The sequence below is a fragment of the Pan paniscus genome, chromosome 20 (genome assembly GCF_029289425.2).
Source record: "Pan paniscus chromosome 20, NHGRI_mPanPan1-v2.0_pri, whole genome shotgun sequence".
Classification (NCBI taxonomy): domain Eukaryota; kingdom Metazoa; phylum Chordata; class Mammalia; order Primates; family Hominidae; genus Pan; species Pan paniscus.
This window is the reverse complement of record NC_073269.2, coordinates 25448217-25476195: the sequence shown is the minus strand read 5'-3', so window position 1 is coordinate 25476195 and position 27979 is coordinate 25448217. Positions and strand designations below refer to the sequence as shown.

At 37.5% G+C, this 27979-nt stretch overlaps 1 protein-coding gene across 1 annotated transcript in view; it reads right to left on the bottom strand.

Annotated features, from left to right (window-relative positions):
• Positions 1-8271: 8271 nt before the first annotated feature.
• LOC100989442 (putative zinc finger protein 66) overlaps positions 8272-27979 on the bottom strand; it is a 36982-nt gene continuing 17274 nt past the window's right edge. Inside the window, 3 exon segments of the mRNA XM_008955513.6 lie at positions 8272-14805; positions 14807-16379; positions 27497-27592. Coding sequence (XP_008953761.3) covers positions 14595-14805; positions 14807-16379; positions 27497-27592 — 1880 coding nt within the window. The 3' untranslated portion in view covers positions 8272-14594.

Below are 27979 nucleotides of genomic sequence, written 5' to 3'. Positions count from 1 at the left end.
CCTGTAACCTCAGCTACTCAGGAGGCTTAGGCATGAGTATCACTGAACCTGGGAGGCAGAGTTTGCAGTGAGCAGAGATCACGCCACTGCACTCCAGCATGGGCGACAGAATGAGACTCCATCTCAAACAAAGCAAAACAAAAACAAAATCAAAATAGAAGGAAGGAAGTGGATTACTCACAATAGCTAAGGTATGAAATCAACCTAAGTGTCCATCAATAGGTGAATGGAAAAAGAAAATATGGTATGTGTACACAATGAAATGATATTCAGCCCTTAAAAATAAGGTCTTGTTATTTGCAACACCATTCATGAACCTGAAAGACATTATACTAAGTAAAATAAGTCAACACGGAAAAAAACAGAAAACATAATCCTTTTTTTTTTCTTTTTTGAGGTGTTTTGCTCTTGTCACCCAGGCTGGAGTGCAGTGGCACCATCTCCACTCACTGCAACATCTGCCTCCAGGTTCAAGAGATTCTCCTGCCTCAGCTTCCTCAGTACCTGGGATTACAGGCACTTGCCACCATACCCAGCAAATTTTTATATTTTCTGTAGAGATAGAGTTTTCCCATGTTGGCCAGGCTAGTTTCAAACTCCTGACCTCAAGTGATCCACCCACCTCAGCCTCTCAAAGTGTTGGGATTACAGGCATGAGCCACTGTGCCTGACTCATATAATCCTATTTCTATGTAAAGTGTAAAAAAAAATTTAAACTCATAGAAGCAGACAGTACAATAATGAAACAAAAAAAATCCCCTAAGAGGTTTTTTGTCTGATAAAGAGAGCTTCTTCATGATCTTTCAGGGATTTTTTTTTTTTAATTTTCTGCATTCTCCTGTTCTTCAGCCAATGGTTGAAAAAAGATACAGAGAAGACACATTTGCCTTTTATCCACTTCACTTCCTCTTACTATTAGTCAATGTTGGTACAGCCGAGAATAGCTATTTTCTGGGAGGACAGCCACTTCTCAGCAATATTTGAATGCTTTCTTCACTTTATATCAGTGAAAAACAGGCCAGCAAGTCCTAGGAAAGCACAAGGTGCTATTGCTACTTTAACAATGATCAGGCCGAGCATGATGGTTCACGCCTGTATTCCCAGCACTTTGAGAGGCCGAGGTGGGTGGATCACAACGTCAGGAGTTCGAGACCAGCCTGGCCAATATGGTGAAACCCTGTCTCTTCTAAAAGTACAGAAATTGCTGAGCACAATGGCTCATGCCTGTAATCCCAGCAGTTTGGGAGGTGGAGGGCAGTGGATTGCTTGAGGTCAGCAGTTTGAGACCAGCCTGGGCAACATGGTGAAATCTGGTCTCTACTAAAAATATAAAAAATTAGCTGGGCGTGGTGGCAGGTGCCTGTAATCCCAGCTTCTTAAGAGGCTGAGGCAGGAGAATCACTGGAACCTGGAGGCCAAGGTTGCAGTGAGCCATGATTGTGCCACTGCACTCCAGCCAAGATGACAGAGTGACTCCTCTTAAAAAAAAATAAATTAGCTGGGCATGGTGGTGGGCACCTGTACTCCCAGCTACTAGGGAGGCTGAGGCAGGAGAATCATGTAAACCAGAAAGTTAGAGGTTGCAGGGAGCCAAGATCATGTCATGGCACTCCAACCTGGGTGACCTAGTGAGACTGTCTCAAAAAAAAAAAAGTTATTATGAAATCATGAATAGCACTTGTTTGGTTGGTACTCCCATGTCAAACAATGTTATTTGGCTTAAGGTACTGGTTTTTATTTTATTTTATTTGTGAGACGGAGTCTTGCTCTTGTTGCCCAGGCTGGAGGGCAATGGCATGATCTTGGCTCACTGTAACCTGTGTCCCCAAGTTTCCCACAATTCTTCTACCTCAGCCTCCCCAGTAGCTGGGATTACAGGCACCTGCCACCATGCCCGGCTAATTTTTTGTATTTTTAGTAGAGATGGGGGTCTCACCATGTTAGTCAGGCTGGTCTCGAACTCTAGACCATAGCTGATCCACCTGCCTCAGCCTCCCAAAGTGCTGAGATTACAGGCATGAGCCACCACATTCAGCCTGGTTTTCTTTCTTTTTTTTTTTTTCTAACTACCGGTAATATAAAATTCTTCACTAAGAAGACTTTATCTTATTCAAATGTTTTGAGATTTCATTGACATTTAACTCTCTGAATTATCTGGAATATTGAAATTTTCCATGAACTCAAATTGATTACCATAGATAATCTTTTAGTAAAAGCTTTTCTGAGGCAGAGTAAGATTTATAACATTTTATTATCATATGGAAGATGTGTATTAGCCATGTTTTCGGTAATCACTCTGAACACAGCACTCTCTGTTCCAAGTGCAAAAAGTAAAGTAGAGGTTCCTCTTCAAAGACTTTCCTCCCCATCTAATTAGGAATAAACAGTAACTTCTCTTAGAAGCAAAATTTATTCAAAGTCCTGTGCTAACATTCTCAAATATCTGCTAGCCATAATAAAAAAATCAATGTACTTTCTTCTTAGCTCCCACAATTTAGCCTAAATATTTGCCCTGGCATGCTTATACTAGTCCAAGCAAGCATTAGGTCATAGCCTGTTCCTCTTCCTTATTTGGTGTTTTTACCTTTCTCAGCATCCACAAGTTACTTCCTCCTTCCTTCATTCTCCTCTGCCTTTGCCTCTTTTAAAAAGTTCTAAGTCGCTAAACAATGGGGGGAAATACAGAATTTGAGGTCTTGTTTCAGCCAATGAAAACTAGACACAGTAGTAGAAAGGATGCGTCAGGTTATAAATGACCTTGTCTCCTTTGTTTGATGTACTTTGATGGCAAAACTGCTGAAGAGTGTACACTTTCCGCAAAAAGTAAAAATGGCCTTGCTAAGAAAATTAATGTTCGAGTGCTATTTCCCTATGGCACCAGAGAACAAGCATTTCTAACCCAGTATGCACCCTGAGTAACTGAGGAAGAATTGGTATCTCTGTAAAAAGGTAGAAGAAAATGCTGAGTGGAGGTGCACCACACTGCACATCAGTGCTTTCCACATGCACCTATTAGGGTCTTAATTTAATTGGGCTGTTATTTGCATAGCTAGATACTTACTAAATTTAGTCATACTATTTTTTAGCAGCTAATGGCATCTGTTACCCATTAATTTTATCCATTTGCTTTTTTGAAAAACAAATCTTTTGTTAATTCACTCTAAATTGAGACTACATTTACAATCTTCAATTTTTCAGTGTTGAAGTAAATCAGAGTAGAGCAATGTGTGTATATAATGTGCATTTTCCTGCCTATCAAAATTCTTCTGGCCGGGCACAGTGGCTCATACCTGTAGTCACAGCACTCTGAGGTCAGCTGTTCAAGATGAGCCTGGCTAACAAGGTGAAATCCCATCTCTACTAAAGATACAAAAATTATCCGGGCATAATGGTGGTTGCCTGTTATCCCAGCTACTCGGGAGGCTGAGGCAGGAGAATCGCTTGAACCAGGGAGGCAGAGTTTGCAGTGAAATGAGAACACACCATTGCACTGCGCTTGGGTGACAGAGAGAGAATCCATCCTTCATTTACTTAGAAACCCTGGGAAGCCACCTATAAAATATTCCCTTTGAATAGTTTATCCAGGATTTTAGATTTCAAAAGGTCAAAAACAATCATTGAGCAAAGCCAAAATCTTTCTGTTTCTCATTAGTCATCTGGCCATTTCCGTAAGTATGGCAATTACGCCAAGCCATTGAAAAGATGACAATATTCAAGGTGTTTAGTTTAGCCAAGCCATTGAAAAGATGTGGTTTTGGTTAATTTTATCCCATTTCAAATGTTTTCTCTAGTTGTTATTTTGTCCTGTGATTCTAAAAGAAACTGTCTACTAACTAATCATACATTCAAAAAATATTCATATTAAGGTGTTTACAGTTTAATCTTGTATTACAGTATAGTAGAATCCTCTATAATTAGAAGTTAATTATAAATTCATTGTTTTTAAGGTTTTTGAAATGTGAAAACAATTAGGTACACTTTTTGAAATAAGTACAATTCTAGGACATTACCCACTGGTCTTCATGGTATTTCTGTAATGAGTACTATAAAACTGGGTCACCAGAATGGTGCAGACATGCTGATTAAAACAGAGTGAGTTCAGCATTGCTGGTAGACTATCAGTATCCCAGAGGCTGATCATTCACTACAGCTTACTAAATATTGTTCTATGATGCCAGTGAACACTTTTACTCAGGTTACCCTTTTCCTACCATTAATGTGGTCCTGTTGTGGTCTCCTGTTTCTCTTAAGCTATCCCAGATGAGAGGTGATTATTTCTTGCATGAATGAAAGTCCCTTTTTTACCCTCTGCCATAAGATCCTCTTATTCTCCTTACTGAAATCAACATGCAGGAGGCAGGAATGATGACAATATACAAACATGTTTCCTGTTATGTGGCCACCATAAGCAGCTTACAACATGTTCCACCAAGAAGTCACTTACTTTCAGGCCAGCAGGGGTGTTTTTCTATGACGTGTCTCTTTCTCTCAAAACCACATCTGATTAAGTTTAGCACAAGCAGGATAATCTCCATTTTGATAAACACAAAGGCAACACATGAGTAACCTAATTTCATGAGTGATTTCCCACCACAGTCACACGTTTCTACACTCAAGAAGAAAGTATTACACAGCTGGTGTGTAACAGACTGGAAATTCAGGGTATTATCTTAGAACGTTGTCTACCCACATAAATAAACTTTTAAAATAGTCTTTTGCCTGTCACAGTGGCTCATACCTGTAATATCAGCACTGTGGGAGGCTGAGGCAGGCAGATCATGAGGTCAGCTGTTTGAGACCAGTCTGGCCAACATGATGAAACCCCGTCTCTTCTAAAAATATGAAAACTAGTCGGGCGTGGTAGCACACACCTGTAATCCCAGCTACTAAAATGGCTGAGGCACAAGAATTGCTTGAACTCAGGAGGTGGAGGTTACAGTGGGCTATCATGCCACTGCACTCCAGCCTGGGTGACAAAGCAAGACTCCATCTTGAAAAAGGAAAAAAAAAAAGTCTTTCTGCTGCTTTTGTTATCTACATAAACAAAGGTATCAACTGGATATAATAATTAACTACTTTCCAGTTTTATTCACTACAAATCTTAACATATTTTTCTGGCTCATTTTTCCTTTATGCACCATTTTATATGTTCACACACGCATAGAACAATAAAAATATATTCAATTATTCAATTTTGGTTGAATGTTCATTCAAATAGGTGTTAAAATGATTTTTTTGTTTGTTTGTTTGAAGAGGGGTTTTATTGTTGTACTCAAGAGTGTTGTTTCTGGAGACAAAGTTGCCTGTGCTTTAATAAGCAGATTCCGGGGAGAATCCGAATCATAAGCCATAACATTTTACACTAATAAATTGAATACAAACCAGAAAGTATAGATTTGCTTTTAGCATTTTCAAGGTGTTTAGTTTTGTTAATCATCTAATTAAAATGATTTGTTTTGTTGCAATAATTGCTCTTTCCTTCTGAAAATATGTACAAACTCATACTCACAAAAACACTCGCTTCATAATTTTCATACACCTAAGGTTTATCTTCAGAGTAATATGAGTATATTTAACCCTATGTAAATTAAAACTAAAAGTCTATATGCTTGCAGGCAGAGAGACCACATGTTCAAAGACAGCTATATAACAAATATTTATTAATAAACTTTCAGAACTCAGAAATGTATGGACTTTATTTCTATTTCTTTTTTTTTTTTTTTTTTTGAAATGGAGCCTCACTCTGTCATCCATGCTGGAGTGTAGTGGTGCGACCTTGGCTCACTGCAACCTCCACCTCCCGGGTTCAAACAATTCTCCTGCCTCAGCCTCCAGGTGTGCACCAAGATGCCTGGTCAATTTTTGTATTTTTAGTAGAGAAGGGGTTTCACCATGTTGGCCAGGCTGGTCTTGAATCCCTAGCCTCAAGCATTCCACCTGCCTTGGCCTCCCAAAGTGCTGGAATTACAGGCGTGAGCCACTGCACCTGGACATATTTTATTTGTATTTTTGTATAATTATTATAACCATAAAAAAATCCTGTAGTCAATAACAATTTAATTGTACATTTTAAAATGAACAAAAGCATATAATTACACTTTTGGTAATACAAAGGATAAACGCTAGAGGTGACGGACACCTTATTTACCCTAATGTAATTACTGCATATTGTAGGCCTGAGTCAAAAGATGCCATATAAGGCATAAATACATACACATACTATATACGCACAAATACAAATAACAAATTTCAAGAAGAAAATAGAGTAAAAATTTAATCTGTGGGAACAATATTCTTTAACTCATTTGCAGTTTAAAGCCACGGGCAAAGTGATTACTAGAAATGTTATTCCACTATATGCCAAATTGTGTATTGTTACCATCTTGTAGCTTCACCCTTGAGTAAGGTAGGATCGTTTAAAGTTAGTGGCATAATAATGCTTCATTAAATGCACAGTAGTATTAACATGGTTAAAAAATAATAAAATTAAGTTCACACATAATCTAACTTTTTTTGGGGGGGTGGAGGCAGTTTTTTTCTTTTTGTCCAGGGTGGAGTGCAATGGCAAGATCTTGGCTCACCACAACCTCTGCCTCCCTTGTTCAAGCAATTCTCCTGCCTCAGCCTCCTAAGTATTTTTAGTATTTTTTGTATTTTTAGTAGAGATGGGGTTTCTCCATGTTGGTCAGGCTGGTCTCGAACTCCTGACCTCAGGTGTTCCACCCACCTCGACCTCCCCAAGTGCTGGGATTACAGGCATGCGCCATTGAGCCCAGCCCTAGCAATTTTTAAATGTACTGTATTTCATTACATAAAAGTATAATTAGTAAAATAATATACTATTTTATTTTAATATACTTTTAACTATAATTATTTCCTTGTGACACTATAATGTAGAAAAGTATTGCTCTGAACATTTACCTTATACTTAATAGAGGTTTACTACAAAGAACCTCTCCACTTATATTTTCATTACGCATCTTACATTTTAATGTCCTTATTCTTTTATAGAAAAGGTCATAATGTCCAAATAATTTTTTAAAATATCTAATATCTCTAATGCAGAAGCAATTGATCACATGCTTTCACATGTGAATAAAACAGGAATAAATTAACAGCATGAAGTAATTTGAAAGCTGTATTATATCATTATTCAGTTTTCAAAAAATTTTATTCAAGGAAACAAGTGTAATTTCAATGTAATTACAATGCTTCCAAAAATCTCTTTTTAAAGTTACATACAAATCATTTATCTAAAAACTGTAGTTGTGGATTAGTTTTTATACTCAACACTCTGATTTAGTGTAATGTCTTAAGTGTCAGTGCCTTAGTTATTCTACTGTAAATTCTGACATTTATATACATTCTATTTTGAATTGTTTTTATATTTACTGCATCTGCAAAATTATACTTTAGTATAAACTCTCTGGTGTTTTCTAAGCTGTTGTTTCTGAAAAAAAAAAAAAGTGTTTCTAAACTTATTACATTTGCAGGACTAATCTCCAATATAAATTCCCTGATGTTGAACAAAGCTTGAGCAATTGCTTCACTGTTTTCCTCTGGTACAAATGTGTGCAATAAGATCTGTGATACAAGTAAATGCGCTATAACCCCCTTTATAGTTGTAATAGTTGTCTTCAAAATAAATACTTTTCTTCATTTTAAAGGCTTATAGATTCTGAAAGATTTTTTAGACAGTAATTGCACTTTTAATGCTTTTATTAAAAGGAACCTTTTTATGTTAAGATGTGAGTAGGAATTAATGGGTTTTCCATATTCCTTATATTTGTACAATTTTTCTCAAGGATAATAGCTTTCCTGTGAAATAAGGGGTAAGAACTGATTAAATGTTTTGCCACATTCTTCAAACTTGTAGGAGTTTTGCCAGTATGACAGTAGTTTTGCAGTCTTACCTACAATCAAGTGTGGCAACCACATAAAGGCTATGTCACATTATATATAATTCTAGGGTTTCACACCATAATAATTATTGTTATATATAGAGAATTTGGAGGTGTTGGTAAAAGCACTGTCACATGTTTTTTAGGTTTGTAGAGTTCTTTTTCAGCAGGAATTATCACCAAATCTCTTAAGAATTAAGAAATGGTGGCCAGGCATCATGGTTCATGCCTGTAATTCCAGCACTTTAGGAGGCCAAAGCAGGTGGATCGCCTGAGGTCAGGAGTTTGAGACCACCCTGAAAAACATGATAAAATTGCATGTCTACTAAAAATATGAAAATAAGCTGGGCATGGTGGTAGGCACTTGTAATCTTTTTTAATTATTTTATTATTATTGTACTTTAAGTTTTAGGGTACATGTGCACAATGTGCAGGTTTCTTACATATGTATACATGTGCCATGTTGGTGTACTGCACCCATTAACTCATCATTTAGCATTAGGTATATCTCCTAATGCTATCCCTTCCCCCTCCCCCCAACCCACAACAGTCCCCGGAGTGTGATGTTCCCCTTCCTGTGTCCATGTGTTCTCATTGTGCAATTCACACCTATGAGTGAGAACATGCAGTGTTTGGTTTTCTGTCCTTGCGATAGTTTGCTGAGAATGATGATTTCCAGTTTCATCCATGTCCCTACAAAGGACATGAACTCATCATTTTTATGACTGCATAGTATTCCAGGGTGTATATGTGCCACATTTTCTTAATCCAGTCTATCATTGTTGGACATTTGGGTTGGTTCCAAGTCTTTGCTATTGTGAATAGTGCCACAATAAACATATGTGTGCATGTGTCTTTATAGCAGCATGATTTATAGTCCTTTGGGTATATACCCAGTAATGGGATGGCTGGGTCAAATGGTATTTCTAGTTCTAGCTCCCTGAGGAATCGCCACACTGACTTCCACAATGGTTGAACTAGTTTACAGTCCCACCAACGGTGTGAAAGTGTTCCTATTTCTCCACATCCTCTCCAGCACCTGTTGTTTCCTGACTTTTTAATGATTGCCATTCTAACTGGTGTGAGATGGTATCTCATTGTGGTTTTGATTTGCATTTCTCTGATGGCCAGTGATGGTGAGCATTTTTTCATGTGTCTTTTGGCTGCATAAATGTCTTCTTTTGAGAAGTGTCTGTTCATGTCCTTTGCCGACTTTTTGATGGGGTTGTTTGTTCCTGTAAATTTGTTTGAGTTCATTGTAGATTCTGGATATTAGCCCTTTGTCAGATGAGTAGGTTGCGAAAATTTTCTTCAATTTTGTAGGTTGCCTGTTGACTCTGATGGTAGTTTCTTTTGCTGTGCAGAAGCTCTTGAGTTTAATTAGATCCCATTTGTCAATTTTGGCTTTTGTTGCCATTGCTTTTGGTGTTTTAGACATGAAGTCCTTGCCCATGCCTATGTCCTGAATGGTATTGCCTAGGTTTTCTTCTAGGGTTTTTATGGTTTTAGGTCTAACATGTAAGTCTTTAATCCATCTTGAATTAATTTTTGTATAAGCTGTAAGGAAGGGATCCAGTTTCAGCTTTCTACATATGGCTAGACAGTTTTCCCAGCACCATTTATTAAATAGGGAATCCTTTCCCCATTGCTTGTTTTTGTCAGGTTTGTCAAAGGTCAGATAGTTGTAGATATGCGGCATTATTTCTGAGGGCTCTGTTCTGTTCTATTGATCTATATCTCTGTTTTGGTACCAGTACAATGCTGTTTTGGTTACTGTAGCCTTGTAGCATAGTTTGAAGTCAGGTAGCGTGATGCCTCCGGCTTTATTCTTTTGGCTTAGGATTGACTTGGCAATGTGGGCTCTTTTTTGGTTCCATATGAACTTTAAAGTAGTGTTTTTCAATTCTGTGAAGAAAGTCATTGGTAGCTTGATGGGGATGGCATTGAATCTATAAATTACCTTGGGCAGTATGGGCCATTTTAATGATATTGATTCTTCCTACCCATGAGCATGGAATGTTCTTCCATTTCTTTGTATCCTCTTTTATTTCATTGAGCAGTGGTTTGTAGTTCTCCTTGAAGAGGTCCTTCACATCCCTTGTAAGTTGGATTCCTAGGTATTTTATTCTCTTTGAAGCAACTGTGAATGGGAGTTCACTCATGACTTGGCTCTCTCTTTGTCTGTTGTTGGTGTATAAGAATGCTTGTGATTTTTGTACATTGATTTTGTATCCTGAGACTTCGCTGAAGTTGCCTATCAGTTAAGGAGATTTTGGGCTGAGACAATGGGGTTTTCTAGATATACAATCATGTCATCTGCAAACGGGGACAATTTGACTTCCTCTTTTCCTAATTGAATACCCTTTATTTCCTTCTCCTGCCTAATTGCCCTGGCCAGAACTTCCAACACTATGTTGAATAGGAGTGGTGAGAGAGGGCATCCCTGTCTTGTGCCAGTTTTCAAAGGGAATGCTTCCAGTTTTTGCCCATTCAGTATGATGTTGGCTGTGGGCTTGTCATAGATAGTTCTTATTATTTTGAGATACATCCCATCAATACCTAATTTATTGAGAGTTTTTAGTATGAAGTGTTGTTGAATTTTGTCAAAGGCCTTTTCTGCATCTATTGAGATAATCATGTGGTTTCTGTCTTTGGTTCTGTTTATATGCTGGATTACATTTATTGATTTGTGTATGTTGAACCAGCCTTGCATCCCAGGGATGAAGCCCACTTGATCATGGTGGATAAGCTTTTTGATGTGCTGCTGGATTCAGTTTGCCAGTATTTTATTGAGGATTTTCACGTCAATGTTCATCAAGGATATTGGTCTCAAATTCTCTTTTTTGGTTGTGTCTCTGCCCAGCTTTGGTATCAGGAAGATGCTGGCCTCATAAAATGAGTTAGGGAGGATTCCCTCTTTTCCTATTGATTGGAATAGTTTCAGAAGGAATAGTACCAGCTCCTCCTTGTACCTCTGGTAGAATTCGGCTGTGAATCCATCTGGTCCTGGACTCTTTTTGGTTGGTAAGCTATTGATTATCACCTCAACCCCAGAGGCTGTTATTGGTCTATTCAGAGATTCAACTTCTTCCTGGTTTAGTCTTGGGAGGGTGTATGTGTTGAGGAATTTATCCATTTCTTCTAGATTTTCTAGTTTATTTGCATAGAGGTGTTTGTAGAATTCTCTGATGGTAGTTTGTATTTCTGTGGGATCAGTGATGATATTCCCTTTATCATTTTTTATTGCATCTATTTGATTCTTCTCTCTTTTCTTCATTAGTCTTGCTAGCGGTCTATCAATTTTGTTGATCCTTTCAAAAAACCAGCTCCTGGATTCATTAATTTTTTGAAGGGTTTTTTGTGTCTCTATTTCCTTGAGTTCTGCTCTGATTTTAGTTATTTCTTGCCTTCTGCTAGTTTTTGACTGTGTTTGCTCTTGCATTTCTAGTTCTTTTAATTGTGATGTTAGGGTGTTAATTTTGGATCTTTCCTGCTTTCTCTTGTGGGCATTTAGTGCTATAAATTTCCCTCTACATACTGCTTTGAATGTGTCCCAGAGATTCTGGCATGTTGTGTCTTTGTTCTCCTTGGTTTCAAAGAACATCTTTATTCCTGCCTTCTTTTCGTTATGTACACAGTAGTCATTCAGGAGCAGGTTGTTCAGTTTCCATGTAGTTGAGCAGTTTTGAGTGAGTTTCTTAATCCTGAGTTCTAGTTTGATTGCACTGTGGTCTGAGAGTTTATTATAATTTCTGTTCCTTTACATTTGCTGAGGAGTGCTTTACTTCCAACTATGTGGTCAATTTTGGAATAGATGTGGTGTGGTGCTGAAAAAAATGTTTATTCTGTTAATTTGGGGTGGAGAGTTCTGTAGATGTCTATTAGGTCCGCTTGGTGCAGAGCTGTGTTCAATTCCTGGATATCCTTGTTAACTTTCTGTCTCATTGATCTGTCTAATGTTGACAGTGGGGTGTTAAAGTCTCCCATTATTATTGTGTGGGAGTGTAAGTCTCTTTGTAGGTCACTCAGGACTTGCTTTATGAATCTGGGTGCTCCTGTATTGGGTGCATATATATTTAGGATAGTTATCTCTTCTTGTTGAATTGATCCATTTACCATTATGTAATGGCCTTGTCTCTTTTGATCTTTGTTGGTTTAAATTCTGTTTTATCAGAGACTAGGATTGCAACCCCTGCCTTTTTTTTTGTTTTCCATTTGCTTTGTAGATCTTCCTCCATCCTTTTATTTTGAGCCTATGTGTGTCTCTGCAAGTGAGATGGGTTTCCTGAATACAGCACACTGATGGGTCTTGACTCTTTATCCAATTTGCCAGTCTGTGTCTTTTAATTGGAGCATTTAGCCCATTTACATTTAAAGCTAATATTGTTATGTGAGAATTTGATCCTGTCATTATGATGTTAGCTGGTTATTTTGCTCATTAGTTCATGCAGTTTCTTCCTAGTCTCGATGGTCTTTACATTTTGGCATGATTTTGCAGCGGCTGGTATCAGTTGTTCCTTTCCATGTTTAGTGCTTCCTTCAGGAGCTCTTTTAGGGCAGGCCTGGTGGTGACAAAATCTCTCAGCATTTGCTTGTCTGTAAAGTGTTTTATTTCTCCTTCACTTATGAAGCTTGGTTTGGCTGGATATGAAATTCTGGGTTGAAAATTCTTTTCCTTAAGAATGTTGAATATTGGCCCCCACTCTCTTCTGGCTTATAGAGTTTCTGCCGAGAGGTCAGCTGTTAGTCTGATGGGCTTCCCTTTGTGGGTAACCCGACCTTTCTCTCTGGCTGCCCTTAACATTTTTTCCTTCATTTCAACTTTGGTGAATCTGACAATTATGTGTCTCGGAGTTGCTCTTCTCGAGGAGTATCTTTGTGGCGTTCTCTGTATTTCCTGAATCTGAATGTCGGCCTGCCTTGCTAGATTGGGGAATTTCTCCTGGATAATATCCTGCAGAGTGTTTTCCAACTTGGTTCCATTCTCCCCCTCACTTTCAGGTACACCAATCAGAGGTAGATTTGGTCTATTCACATAGTCCCATATTTCTTGGAGACTTTGTTTCTTTTTAATTTTTTTTCTCTAAACTTCCCTTCTCACTTCATCTCATTCATTTGATCTTCAATCACTGATACCCTTTCTTCCAGTTGATCGCATTGGCTCCTGAGGCTTCTGCATTCTTCACGTAGTTCTTGAGCCTTGGCTTTCAGCTCCATCAGATCCTTTAAGCATTTCTCTGCATTGGTTATTCTAGTTATACATTCGTCTAATTTTTTTTCAAAGTTTTTAACTTCTTTGCCTTTGGTTTGAATTTCCTCCTGTAGCTCGGAGTAGTTTGTCTGAAGCCTTCTTCTCTCAACTCATCAAAGTCATTCTCCATCCAGCTTTGTTCTGTTGCTGGTGGGGAACTGCGTTCCTTTGGAGGAGGAGAGGTGCTCTGGTTTTTAGAGTTTCCAGTTTTTCTGCTCTGTTTTTTCCCCATCTTTGTGGTTTTATCTACTTTTGGTCTTTGATGATGGTGATGTACAGATGGGTTTTTGGTGTGGATGTCCTTTCTGTTCGTTAGTTTTCCTTCTAACAGACAGGACCCTCAGCTGCAGGTCTGTTGGAGTTTGCTAGAGGTCCACTCCAGACCCTGTTTGCCTGGGTATCAGCATCAGTGGCTGTAGAACAGCGGATTTTTATGAACCGCAAACGCTGCTGCCTGATCGGTCCTCTGGAAGTTTTGTGTGAGGAGTACCCAGCCGTGTGAAGTGTCAGTCTGCCCCTACTGGGGGGTGCCTCCCAGTTAGGCTGCTCAGGGGTCAGAGACCCACTTGAGGAGGCAGTCTGCCCGTTCTCAGATCTCCAGCTGTGTGCTGGGAGAACCACTACTCTCTTCAAAGCTGTCAGACAGGGACGTTTAAGTCTGCAGAGGTTACTGCTGTCTTTTTGTCTGTGCCCTGCCCCCAGAGGTGGAGCCTACAGAGGCAGGCAGGCCTCCTCGAGCTGTGGTGGGCTCCACCCAGTTCTAGCTTCCCAGCTGCTTTACCTAAGCAAGCCTGGGCAATGGCAGGTGCTCCTCCCCCAGCCTCGCTGCTGCCTTGCAGTTTGATCTCAGACTGCTGTGCTAGCAATCAGTGAGACTCCATGGGCATAGGACCCTCTGAGCCAGGTGCAGGATATAATCTGGTGTGCCATTTTTTAAGCCCATTGGAATTGCGCAGTATTAGGGTGGGAGTGACCCGATTTTCCAGGTGCCATCTGTCACCCCTTTCTTTGATTAGGAAAGGGAACTCCCTGACCCCTTGCGCTTCGTGAGTGAGGCAATGCCTCGCCCTGCTTTGGCTCATGCACAGTGCACTGCACCCACTGTCCTGCAGCCACTGTCTGGCACTCCCTAGTGAGATGAACCTGGTACGTCAGACGGAAATGCAGAAATCACCCATCTTCTGCGTCACTCAGGCTGGGAGCTGTAGACAGGAGCTGTACCTATTCAGCCATCTTGGCTCCACCCCCCATAATCTCATCTACTAGACAAGCTGAGGCAGGAAAATGGCTTGAACCCGGGAGGCAGAGGTTTCAGTGATCCGAGATCATCACATTGTATTCCAGCTTGGGTGACAAGCATGAAACTTCATCTCAAAAAAAAAAAAAAGAATTGATTGAAAATTGTTATAGGCTATGCCACATTCTTCACAGATGTAGGGTTTCTATCCAGTATGAATTATGTGTAATAAGGGTTGAGAACTTCCTAAAAGCTTTGTCACATTCTTTATATTTGTAGTGTTTGTGTTCCATAAATTCTCATATTTAGTAAAAGTTGATAGCTGGTTAAAGGCTTTCCCACATTCATCAAACTCATAGGGTTTCTCTCCAGTATGAATTATCTTATGTCTAATAAGGGCAGAGGAGTGTCTAAGGCTTTGCCACATTTTCACATTTGTAGGGATTCCCTCCCATATGAATTATCTCATGTCTACTAAGGTTTGAGGATGAAATAAAGGCTTTGCCACATTTATTGCACTTGTGTGGTTTCCCTCCAGTATGAATTTTCTTATGTGAAAAAAGGGTTGCGGGATGATTAAAAGCTTTGCCACATTCTTCACATTTGTAGGGTTTCTCTCCAGTATGAATTCTCTTATGTCTAGTAAGGGTAGAGGAGTACTTAAAGTCTTTGCCACATTCTTCACATTTGTAGGGTTTATCTGCAGTATGAATTCTCTTATGTGTAGTAAGAATAGAGGAGCACTTAAAGGCCTTGCCACATTCTTCACATTTGTAAGGCTTCTCTCCAGTATGAATTTTCTTGTGTTTAGTAAGGTTAGAGGAGCGGTTAAAGGCTTTGCCACAGTCTTCACATTCGTAGGGTTTCTCTCCAGTGTGAATTATCTTATGTGTAGTAAGAATAGAGGACCGACTGAAGGCTTTGCCACATTCTTCACATTTGTAGGGTTTCTCTCCAGTATGAATTCTCTTATGTTTAGAAAGGGGAGAGGAGTGCTTAAACACTTTGCCACATTCTTCACATTTGTAAGGTTTCTTTCCAGTATGAATTATCTTATGTGCAGTAAGGGAACAGGAGTACTTAAAGGCTTCACCACATTCTTCACATTTGTAGGGTTTCTCTCCAGTATGGATTATTTTATGTTTAGTAAGGGTAGAGGAGTACTTAAAGCCTTTGCCACATTCTTCACATTTGTAGGGTTTCTCTCCAGTATGAATTCTCTTATGTGTAGTAAGGTGTGAGGACCAATTGAAGGCTTTGCCACATTCTTCACATTTGTAGGGTTTCTCTCCAGTATGAATTATCTTATGTGTAGAAAGGGAAGAAAGGTACTTAAAAACTTTGCCACATTCTTCACATTTGTAGGGTTTCTCTCCAGTATGAATTCTCTTATGTGTAGTAAGGATAGAGGAGCGCTTAAAGGCCTTGCCACATTCTTCACATTTGTAGGGTTTCTCTCCAGTATGAATTTTCTTATGTGTAGTAAGGTTAGAGGAGCGGTTAAAGGCTTTGCCACAGTCTTCACATTTGTACCGTTTCTCTCCAGTATGAATTATCTTATGTGTAGTAAGGTGTGAGGACCGGTTGAAGGCTTTGCCACATTCTATACATTTATAGGGTTTCTCTCCAGTATGAATTTTCTTATGTGTAGTAAGGGTTGAGGACTGGTTAAAAGCTTTGCCACATTCTGTAAATTTGAAAGGGTTTTTTCCAGTATGTCTTGTCTTATGTCTGTTTGTATTTGAAAATTGATGAAAGACTTTCCCATGTTTATCACATTGAAACATTTTGCTTTGGGTAGTTGTCAAACATTGGTTAAGTCCATTATAACCTCTTTTGTGCACTTTACACTTATCCACACTTTCACAGCCTTTTTTTAACTGCAAATTATCATGTCCACATTTTTTATGTCTTCTCAGTATCAGTTTTTGGAAAGAATCTTTTATGCTGTGCTCTGGCCAAAGGTCTTGGTTAAAATGAGAACACAAAACTGAAAGAAACCATAAAAACACACTTCACTTGCTAGACTCAGATAAATATACTTTACAAATCTAACCTATAAAATTATACAAACTACATAAACAAGATGACGTAGCAAAATATCACAAGCTGTAATTTCTTCCTGGACATATAAATGTAACAAAAACATACTGCCCAAAATACATTTGTAAAAAATTTATAAATGAGTTAAGTGTATGAAGGGCCCAAGGTGAGTACAATGCAAAGAGCCACATAGAAGAAATAAAAAAGTCTGTTACTTATACCCAACAGAGCTCTTCCTGCTCTCCAGTATAACATTGTGCCTTTAAAAGTAAATTGCTGGTCAGGCGTGATGGCTCACACCAGTAATCTCAGCACTTTGGGAGGCTGACATGGGTTGATCATGAGGTCAGGAGTTCAAAGGCAGCCTGGCCAAGATGGTGAGAACCCATCTCTACTAAAAACACAAAAAACTAGACAGGCATGGTGCAGGCACTTGTAATCTCAGCTACTCAGGAGGCTGAGGCAGAGAATTGCTTGAACCCAGGAGGCAGAGGTTGCAGTAAGCTGACATCATACCACTGCACTCCAGCCTGGGTGACAGAGTGAGACTCTGTAATGGCAGCTATTGTAGTGACCAAGATCATGCCTCTGAACTACAGCATAGGTAACAAGGCAAGACTCTCTCTCTCTCTCTCTCTCACACACACACATACACACACAAATGTAAACTGCCAAATCCTGGTTTCTTTTAAAAAACAGGAAAAATATTGGCACATACATCTTAATTTTTGGCTTTTAGGGGCTTTTCTAGACACTGGTAAATGTCTCCCATGACATAAAATGCTGAAGGAAATGACGATATAAGTTGGATTAACAGTTTGAGTCTGCTGAGTCTAAACATAAATGTCACAGAAGCAGAGATACTGCCCTACCCCAAACAGGGAATAAGTCTAGCAAGTGATTACTGATTATTAAGAAGAAATATGAATAAGCCAATTTAACTAAACAATAAACACAAAATTTTAGACAAGACACAACCTAAAAACATGTTTGAGAAATTCCCAAAATCTCTAGCCATGACAATTGATTTCAGACTATGCCAGAATAAAGTTATATCTTAAAGATTCTAACAGGTAGCTTTTTGTTAATGTCCAAAGCTCAATCAAAGATTACAATGAATACAAAATATTAGAGCAACATGGCCCCATCAGTGAGTGAAGATTGTACCTCTGCACTACAGCCTGGACAACAGAGGAAGCCTGTCTCAAAAATATAATAAAATAGGGTGGGCAGGATGGCTTACACCTGTAATCCCAGCACTTTGAGAGGCCAAGGTGGATGGATCATTTGAGGTCAGAGGTTCAAGATTAGCCTGGCCAACATGGTGAAACCTTATCTCTACTAAAAATATAAAAAAATAGCCAAGTGTGGTTGTGAGCACCTATAATCCCAGCTACTGAGGAGGCTGAGGCAAGAGAATTGCTTGAACCTGGGAGATGGAGGTTGCAGTGAGCCTGCACCACTGCACTCCAGTTGAGGTGACAGAGACAGACTCTGTCTCAGAAAATAATAATAAAATAAATAAAATAAAATAAAATAAATTGAATAATATTCAGTAAGTTAAACAGGAACACAGGCAACTACTGAAGATCAGAAAAATGAGAATAACAACCAGAAACATTTAAATAGCAAAAAACAAAAATCGTGCATATAAAAATACAAAACATAATTGGAAAATTTCTTTAAAAATGTACACACCAAGATATTTATAACAAACACACATAATAAGCAAAATTTCAAAAATCACAGATAAGAGAATTTTGGGAGCTGTAAGATAAAAATGATGTGTCATTTATAAGCATAGTCTCATGATATAACAAGTGAATTTATCAAAAAAATTTTTGCAAGTGAGAAGGAAACTGTGATATTGTTAAAGTTAAAATAATAATTTTAAAAAAGCTGTCAAGTGAGAATAATAGCATCACCACAATTTTACTACCAAATAGAAGGAAGCACTTCCAAAATAACCAAATCCTGAGAATGTATATTGCCACTGCATATGTCTGACATATCAAAGATGGTGAGTTTCCTCCACTGAAAATAACATAGTGAAAGAAAACAACCCATAATCATATGAAAATATGTAACTTTCTGGGAAAGATATGCACATACACAAAAATGGAATTTCTTAACATTATCATAATGGTGCAGAAAACATTTTTAATTGTTCTCTAAAATTTAAAAGATAAAAACTATAGAAATTATTATAAACATGTTAATGAATATACAAACATAAAAAATATAATTGGCAAACTCAATAACAAAATAGAAGGCAGATGTAATGATGAAAAATTTTTGTATGAAACTGAAGTTGATTTTTTACCACATTTAAATATATTGTTGGATCTTTTAGAGGTTTTATGTAATCCCAGAAGGTACCACTTAGAAAATGTCTGTACAGATACACAAAAGAAAATAAGAAAGAAACTGAAAGCATGTCAATACAAAAATAAAAAAAAAGACAGAGAAAATGAGAGACAAAGACACAAGAATAAAATAAAACAATAAAATAACATAAGTTTTTCTTTTGCAGAAAACTATTTAAATATATATAATTATCTCTCCAAATCAAGAGACATACTTTAAATAAAAAGGTTTATTAAAAAATTTTAAAAATCAAGATTCAACTTGCCTTTTTACAAGAGTCAATTGAGATCTAATGATAAAAAAAGACCGAAAGTGGCAAGATGGAAGTAGAAATTTCATGTAAATATTAAGCAAAAGAGCTCAAAATAATATTACACAAGCTGCATCTTAAGTAAGAAAATGTCATATTTTATAAAATGTACTTTAAGTCAAAACTTCAAGAAGACAAAGAAGGGCTTTAAACAATATATGTATTCTTTCACTGCGAATCTATGACAAATTTGTTTATACATGTATGTATTTGCATGTGTGTGTCTCAGATTAGAGTTTCAAATATATAAAGCAAATACAAAATTGAATACACACAGAGAGCAATATAATTATAGTAGGATATTTCAATACTTCATTTTCTGTAATAATAAAACAAGACAGAATATTAATAAGGGAACAGAGGACTAGAAGGCAGTAAAAAACAATTATTTCTAATGAAGGTATAGAGAACACTCCTCAACAACATCAGGATACACAGCCTTCTCAATAGCTCATACAGCATTCTCCTATATAGACCACAAGTTAGGCCAAAAATGAAGCCTTAACACATTTTTTAAAACTGAAATTTTATAGATTACTTTCTATGACAAAAATGGAATTAGAGTATAAAACAATAATATAAATAATTGATAAATTTACAAATATATGGAAATGAGAAAACACACTCTTGAGCATGCACTTGTTCAGAAAACTGGGCTGTGTGCAGTGACTCACACCTGTAATCCCAGCACTTTGGGAGGTCGAGGTGAGTGATTTTAACTCCACCTCAAAAACAAACTGAAAAAGAAATAATATTGTGAAGATGTCTGTACTGCTCAATTTAATCTACAGATTTAATTCAATGTTTTTCAAATGTCTCATTGCATTTTTGAAGAAATAAAAACAGCAAATCCAAAAGTATATGGAATCTAAAGAGACAATAAAGTACCCAACAATCTACCAAAAAGGAACAATGTTGGAGGCATTACCATTTCTGATTTCAAAACACATCAAAAAGCTACAGAATTAAAATAATGTTATGAGTATAAAGGTGAAAAAGTAAACTAATAAAACAGAAGGCAGCACATATATTAGCTTTTGCATAATTACTGCATTGTTACTGAAAGCTAATAGTAAAAGCAATGCAAATTTCTGTCACCAAATCATTCAGTAGATACAAAAATACAGGACTCTCATTAAACTACTTAATGAAATGAAATGTAATCTTTGAAATGTAATCTTAGGACTTTGGATGGCCAAGGTGGGCCGATTACTTGATCCCAAAAGTTCAAGATCAGCCTGGGCAACATGGCAAAACTCTGTCTCTATGAAAAATACAAAAAAAGCTAGCTGGGTGTGAGGGCACATTCATGTAACCCAGCTACTTGAGAGGCTGAAATGAGAGGATCATCTGAGTTTGGGAGGTTCGAGCAGCCGTGAGCCATGCAAACAGCCTGGTTGACAGAGTGAGACCCTATCTCAAAAATACATGAGGCCGGACGCAGTGGCTCACACCTGTAATTCCAATACTTTGGGAGGCCAAGGTGGGCAGGTTACCTGAGGTCAGGAGTTCAAGATGAGCCTGGCCATCATGGGAAAACCCCATCTCTACTAAAAATGCAAAAAATTAGCCAGGTGTGGTGGCATGTGCCTGTAATCCCAGCTACTTGGAAGGCTGAGGCAGGAGAATCGCTTGAACCCAGGAGGTGAAGATTGCAGTGAGCTGAGATTGCACCATTGCACTCCAGCCTGGGTAACAATAGTGAAACTCCATCTCAAAAAATAAAATAAAATAAAATAAAATAAAATAAAAAATAAATGAATATATGCATAATGAAAATATTTTAAAAAGATATAGAATGCCTGAGTGGTTTTTAAAAAAGCATACACTATGCTCCCTACAAGAGACTCATTTTAGCATTGAGTCAAATAGGGTGAAAGTAACAGAATGAAAAAAAGTTATGTACCATGAAAATAGTAACCACAATTGAGTAAGGTGGTCATAATTATATTAGACAGAATATGCTTTAAGTCAAGTACGACCATGGGACAATGACTGATATTATATTATGGTAAAGTGAATTGATTTAGCAGGAATCTATAACTATAATATTTATCTATCTATATGTATATGTGTATATAACATCAGGGCTCCAAAATATATAAAGCAAATATTGACAAAAGTGAAGCAAGGCATACATAGCAACATAATAATTGTAGACAGCAAGAACCCATTTGCAATTAATAAATAGAAAATTCAGATAAAAACTAAGAAAGAGAAAACTGTGACAATATTATAGACCATATTAATTATTTTGCATATAGAGCAATACTTGAGAGTGCATAATTTATAAAGAAAAAAGGTTTATTTGGCTCACAGCTCAGCAGACTGTACAAGAAGTGTGTGTGTCAGCATGTGCTTCTAATGAGGATTTCAGGAAGCTTAAAATCATGGTGGAAGGTAAGGAATAACTGGATATATTATATGGTAAGAGACAGAGCAAGTGTGAGGTGAAGAAGCCATGTTCTTTTAATGAACCAGCTCTTATTTGAATTGATAGAGTCTAATCTTTTTGGTTGCCAAGAGTATGTACCAAGCCATTCATGAGAAATTCACCCTCATGACCCAAATATGTCCCACCAGGTCCCACACCCAACATTGAGGATTTATATTGCAGATTATAACTGGCAGATTCACAAATATGTGAATATGAAACACACTCTTCAACATATTCTTGCTCAGGGGGCAACAAATTTTATTTTTCAAAGATGTCAATACAACCTACAGTTAAAAGCTATGGAACTTAAACAATGTGATACACAAAGACAAACAGATAAAAGAACAGAATAGAGAGCTCAGAAATAAACCGTTCTGTATATGATCAAATGATCTTCCACAGAGTTGCCATGCATACAAAATAGAGAGAAATAATCTCTTCAAAAAATGATGTTGAAAACTGAATGTCAACACTGACAAAATAAAGTTGGATTATTTCCTTGAATGATACAATAATATATTTTAAATAAAATACTTAGACATAAAAATAAACAAATGGGAAAAAGCATTTGAAAAAACACACAAAATTACTAATTTGTAGAGAAATGAAAACAAAAAACACAATACCAACAAAATCGCCTCACACTCATTAGGTGTAATAAAAATAAAATCCATGTTGATTGCTGGTGGAAAACAAAGACACAGCCATTATTTTAAATGTTATAAATATTCCTCATTTATAAATCTATATCTAAAATATGTAACACAGGCCAGGTGCAGTAGCTCAAGCCTGTAATCCTAGCACTTTGGGAGGTTGAGGTGGGCAGATAACCTGAGGTCAGGAGTTTGAGACGAGCCTGGCCAACATGGTGAAATACCATTTCTACTAAAAACACAAAAATTACCTTGGCGATGTGACGTGCACCTGTAATCCCAGCTACTTGGGAGGCTGAGGTAGGGGAATCACTTGAACCCAGAAGGCAGAGCTTGCAGTGAGCCGAGATCGCACCACTGCACTTTAGCCTGGGCAACAGAGCAAGATTCCATCTCAAAAAAAAAAAAAAAAAGAAAGAAAAAGAAAGAAAGAAAGAAAGAAAACAACAACAAAAAAACAAAATATGCAACACAGGACCTGGAAGACATAATTGAAAATACATGTATTTTGTACCAGTATTCACAAAAGCCAAAAGGCCAAACCACCATATATCTCTTGATTTATAAACACATCAAAAAATATAACATACACATACAATGGAATATTATTCCACTTTAAAAAGAACAATCTTGTCACATTTTAAGATGAACATTGAAAATATTATGCCACCTGAATTAATCCAGTAACAAAATTATGGATACTGTATGATTCCACTTATATGAGATATCTGAAGTAGTCAAAATCATAAAATCAGAAAGTGGAAGGTTTGTCTGTCAAGGGCTGGAAAGAGTGTAAAATGAGCAGTTGTTACTTAATGGGCATTGAGTTTTAGTTTTACAAGATGTAAAGTTTCTAGAAGCCTTTTGCATGACACTGTGAATATAATTAACATGCCTGAAATGAACAGCTCTTTTTTTGAGACGGGGTCTCACTGTGTCACCTAAGCTAAAGTGTAGTGGCACAATTTTGACTCCCCCTCAATCTCCCAAGTAGCTGGGACCACAGCTGCACACCACCATGCCTGGCTATTATTAATTTTTTTTATAGAGGAGAGTCTCCATATGCTGCCCAGGCTGGTCTCAAACTTTTGGGCTCCAGGTATCCTCCTGTCTTGGCCTCCCAAAATCCTGGGATTACAGATCAGAGCCACCACCACGCCTGGCCTTGAAATGTACACTTCAATAGATTTAAGATGGTAAATTTTACATTATGTGTTTTTAAAACAATTTTTTTTTAAAGAAAAACTGAAAAAAAAATTACATATTTTTTTGAAAATTACCTTCAAATCACAAAAATGTTTCTCTCACGAAAGGAAATACATATTAATCACTAAACACATGGTAAAATAAGACTATCCCCATGAGTACTTACTTAGACAAGATAAAACTACCATGGAAAATAAGCTAAGAAAGAGTATAAGATAAGCCATAACTAAAATTGGTGTCATATTTATAGATAAACAGACATACATATGTAACCTGATTGTGACAGACATGCATAATTTATCTCTTAAACCTAAAATTGACTTAAAGTATACAAGCAGAATTGCAAATTGTCTAAAATTATAATACATAAGTAAAACCAAAACACCCAATAAACTAATGGTAAGAAACCTACACTGAGGCCAGGTGCAGTGGATCATAACTGTAATCCCAGTACTTTGGGAGGCTGAGGTGTGCAAATCACGAGGTCACCAGTTCCAGACCAGACTGGCCAATATGGTGAAACCCCATCTCTTCTAAAAATACAAAAATTAGCCAGGCATGGTGGCGCACGCCAGTAGTCCCAGCTACTCAGGAGGTCAAGGCAGAAGAATCACTTGAGCCCTCGAGGAAGAGGTTACAGTGAGCCAAGATCACGCCAATGCACTCCAGCCTGGGTGACAGAGCAAGACTCCATCCCAAAAAAAAAAAACCTACACTGAAAAAACACACTAATATAAAACTTCAAAACAATAATAAATGTTTACTCATAAAATCTAGCATGCAACATTGATGTATTATTAAAAAATTGTCAGGCCAGGTGTGGTGGCTCACAACTGTTATCTCAACACTTTGGAAGGCCAAGGCAAGCAGATCACCTGAGGTCAGGAGTTCAAGACCAGCCTGGCCAACTTGGTGAAGCCCTGTCTCTACTAAAAATACAAAAATTTGCCAGGGGTGGTGACACATGCCTGTAACCCCAGCTACTTGAGAGACTGAGGCATGAGAATTGCTTGAACCTGGAAGGTGGAAGTTGCAGTGAGCCACGATCACACCACTGCACCGCAGGCTGGGTGACAGAGTGTGACTCCATCTCAAAAAAAATAAAAATGTTTCTAGGTAACTGAAATATTTAACTGTTAGTGTGTACTCACTAAATGCAGGTATTTTGAATCATTGGCATGCCCTGTGTGGCAGTAAAATTTCAGAGAATATGCAGTATAATTATAAATAGAAGATTCTAATGAGAAACTTAAAAATTAGCATTTTAAGGAAACTAGTTACTTTTAATGTTTTAAATATATGGTATTTTTACACAAAATAAAGCAGCTATAATCAAACTTTAGAAGCAAAGAGTAGCCTTACATTGTTAAATTTAAAATTATATAATTTGCAGAATAGGGTTAGACCCTCTGATATGTAAAACAAATATTGAGAAATAAACTATGTTATTATTTAGATATAGGCTAAAAAAAAGATGAAAATCCTTTAATTCCTTTTTGCCTGCAGCAAACTTAAATTCATAAGTAATTTAATTTTAGTAATATGGGTCCCTATGAGTTATCTAATTTACTTCAGGCATACCATGCAAATTCTAGCACATTGTCCTAAATATCTGAATCTAAATTTACAGACAAATCTGAAAGAGAAAATAGAAAGTAAAAATGTATAGGGAGAGTGACATCAGTAAGATGAAAAGATTAAAAGTCCCTATTTTCATATTCCCTTACGCAAAAAAAAAGTCAGCCATCTCTGACAAAAATGCCTTTATGAGAGAAATAGGCATTATGGCTCACACCTGTAATGACAGATACATGGTACATTAACGTTGGAGAACTGCTTCAGGCCAGGATTTTGAGACCAGCCTGGGTTATGTAGCAAGACCCCATCTCCAAAATACACGCCTCTAAGAGAGATTTGAGATCCAGGGAGGGAGTTGTGAAATGCTGCTAAAGCTTAAGATTGAGAAGTGTTCTATTCAGAAGAGAACCTGCCCTTAGTCAGGTGGGAAACTGCAGGACCCCTACTCATGGCTACAGACCAGATAGGGTTCACCCAACTTGGTCCCACTGAGAATTCTGAACTTACTCTGTAACCAATCCAAACTCCTCCCAGTCAGAGTCTGGCAGAGGTCCTGACATTCAAGAGACCTGGATGAAGGCACCCATTTACAACAATGTAGGCAGGCCTGCAGACTTTGGACTTTACTGGGATCCCTGAAGCGGTTCTATGACTCAGTTTCAGTTACCTGAGCCAAGTTTATGGTCAGTTCTGCCTACATAGAAACCCACACAATTGGGCAGGGTGCAGTGCCTCACACCTGTAATTCCAGCAATTTGGGAGGCTGAGGCAGGCGGATCGCCTGAGGTCAGGAGTTCAAGACCAGCCTGACCAACATGGAGAAACACCTTCTCTACTAAAAATACAAAATTACCCAGGCATGGTGGCGCATGCCTGTATTTGCAGCTACTTGGGAGGCTGAGGCAGGAGAATCACTGGAACCCAAGAGGCGGAGGTTGTGGTGAGATGAGATCGCACCATTGCACTCCATCTTGGGCAACAGGAGCAAAACTCCATCTCGAAAAAAAAAAAGAAAAAGAAAAAAGAAACCCACACAGTTCCCTAAGGAAATGCTTCTAAAATCAGTTTATGAAAACTTGAAGAGGTGTTTACTCCATCAAATTCAGACACCAATACAAAACTATATTGTGTCCATTGTCAATGCTTCTATTTGAATGTAGTAATGGAAGTATGTGGCAGAAGAATTATTCACAGAAATTAAAAAATCTAGCCAGGCATGGTGGCTCATGGCTGTAATCCCAACATTTTGGGAGGCAGAGGCGGGCAGATCATCTGAGGTCAGGAGTTTGAGACCAGCCTTGCCAACATGGTGAAACACCGTCTCTACCAAAAAAATACAAAAAAGTAGCTGGGTGTTGTGGTGAGCACCTGTAATCCCAGCTACTCAGGAGGCTGAGGCAGGAGAGCCACTTGAGCCCAGGAGGCGAAGGTTGCAGTGAGTCAAAATCACACCATTGCACTTTAGCCTGGGCAAAAAGAGTGAAAGCCCCTCTCAAAAAAAAAAAAAAAAAAAAAAAAAAAAAAGTTGCTGGTTGTAGATCACACAATTTTATATTTAAAAAACCATAAACAGTACATTAAAACCTGTCTAAACTAATAAATACACTCAGTAAATTAGCAAAATATAAAATTAAACACACAAGTATATGTATGGTTTCTTACACTTAAAACAAACTATCTGATGAGGAAGAAAAAATCTTATTTAATATAGCATTAAATAAATTCCTGAGAAAAAAATTAACCAAGGAGGTAAAAAAAAGTTTACAATAACAAAATAAAAAAATTAGAAGATAAAAATTAATTTTAAAATATTTTATGTCAATGAATTAAAATAAATATTATTAAAGTATCATATTATCCAAAGTGATTTATAGACTCAATAATCTTCCTATTAAAATTGCAGTGTTTTTTTTTACAATAATGGAAAATACAATTCTAAAATTTACATGAAACTAAAATAAACTTTGAATAGCCAAAGCAATCTTGAGGAAAAAGAAGAAAACAGAATATCGTACTTACAATTTCAAACTATATTTCAAGACTATATAGTAATAAAAATAGAATGGACTGTGCACAAAAATGAACAAAAAAAAATGCAACAGAAACTACTACTCTCACAAATTTCAGACCAGATACACAAAGAAAACTAAAAAATAGTTTCAGTTTCTCAAAATTAGGAAGATATTTGTGTATCCCCAAAACAATGAAAAAGCAGCTGGATTGTGCTGTCTCTTATATGCCATGAAGAGGACTTTGGCTCTCACTGTGAATGTGAAGGAAGCTCACTGAGAGAAAAGTAGAATTTTTAGAGAATTTAGAAGCATAAGACAATATGCCCCTTTGTGACAGCAAAATTTAAAACAACAAAAACAAAAACAAAAAACAAAAAAAACAGCTGCCCAGAAGTTCCTTTGGAACACAGCTTCCAGAATCACACCTTAAGGACTGGCTTTCTCTTTGACCTTGGACTTCTTACTGTGTTGTCTGTTGTATTCATTTTCACTCACACCTACCTGAGGGGTTGGCTACCATCTCATGTCTCTTCATAGTCGAAGGTTTTTTTCCTTGCTCCAGATGGGTGATGAGGTCTGGCTTTGAGACAACAATACCTGTTTTATCAAAAATAAATAACATGAATCTTGCTCACATTCTCCAATTACAAGCTAGTAATGTGCTCAGGAAAGATGATGTGATAAAATATTCTAGTAAATTAATAACAAAATACAAATTTGTAACAGAGATTTCTAAATATTTAGAAAATACTTCCAATTTGCCTGGTGCAGTGGCTCATGCCTGTAATCTCAGCACCTTGGGAGGCCGAGGCAGGCAGATCCTAAGGTCAGGAGTTTGAGACCAGCTTGGCCAGCATGGTGAAACCCCATCTCTACTGAAAATACAAAAATTAGCCGAGCATAGTGATGTGTGCCTGTAGTCCCACATACTTGGGAGGCTGAGGCAGGAGAAACTTGGGAGGTGGATGTTGCAGTAAGCCCAGA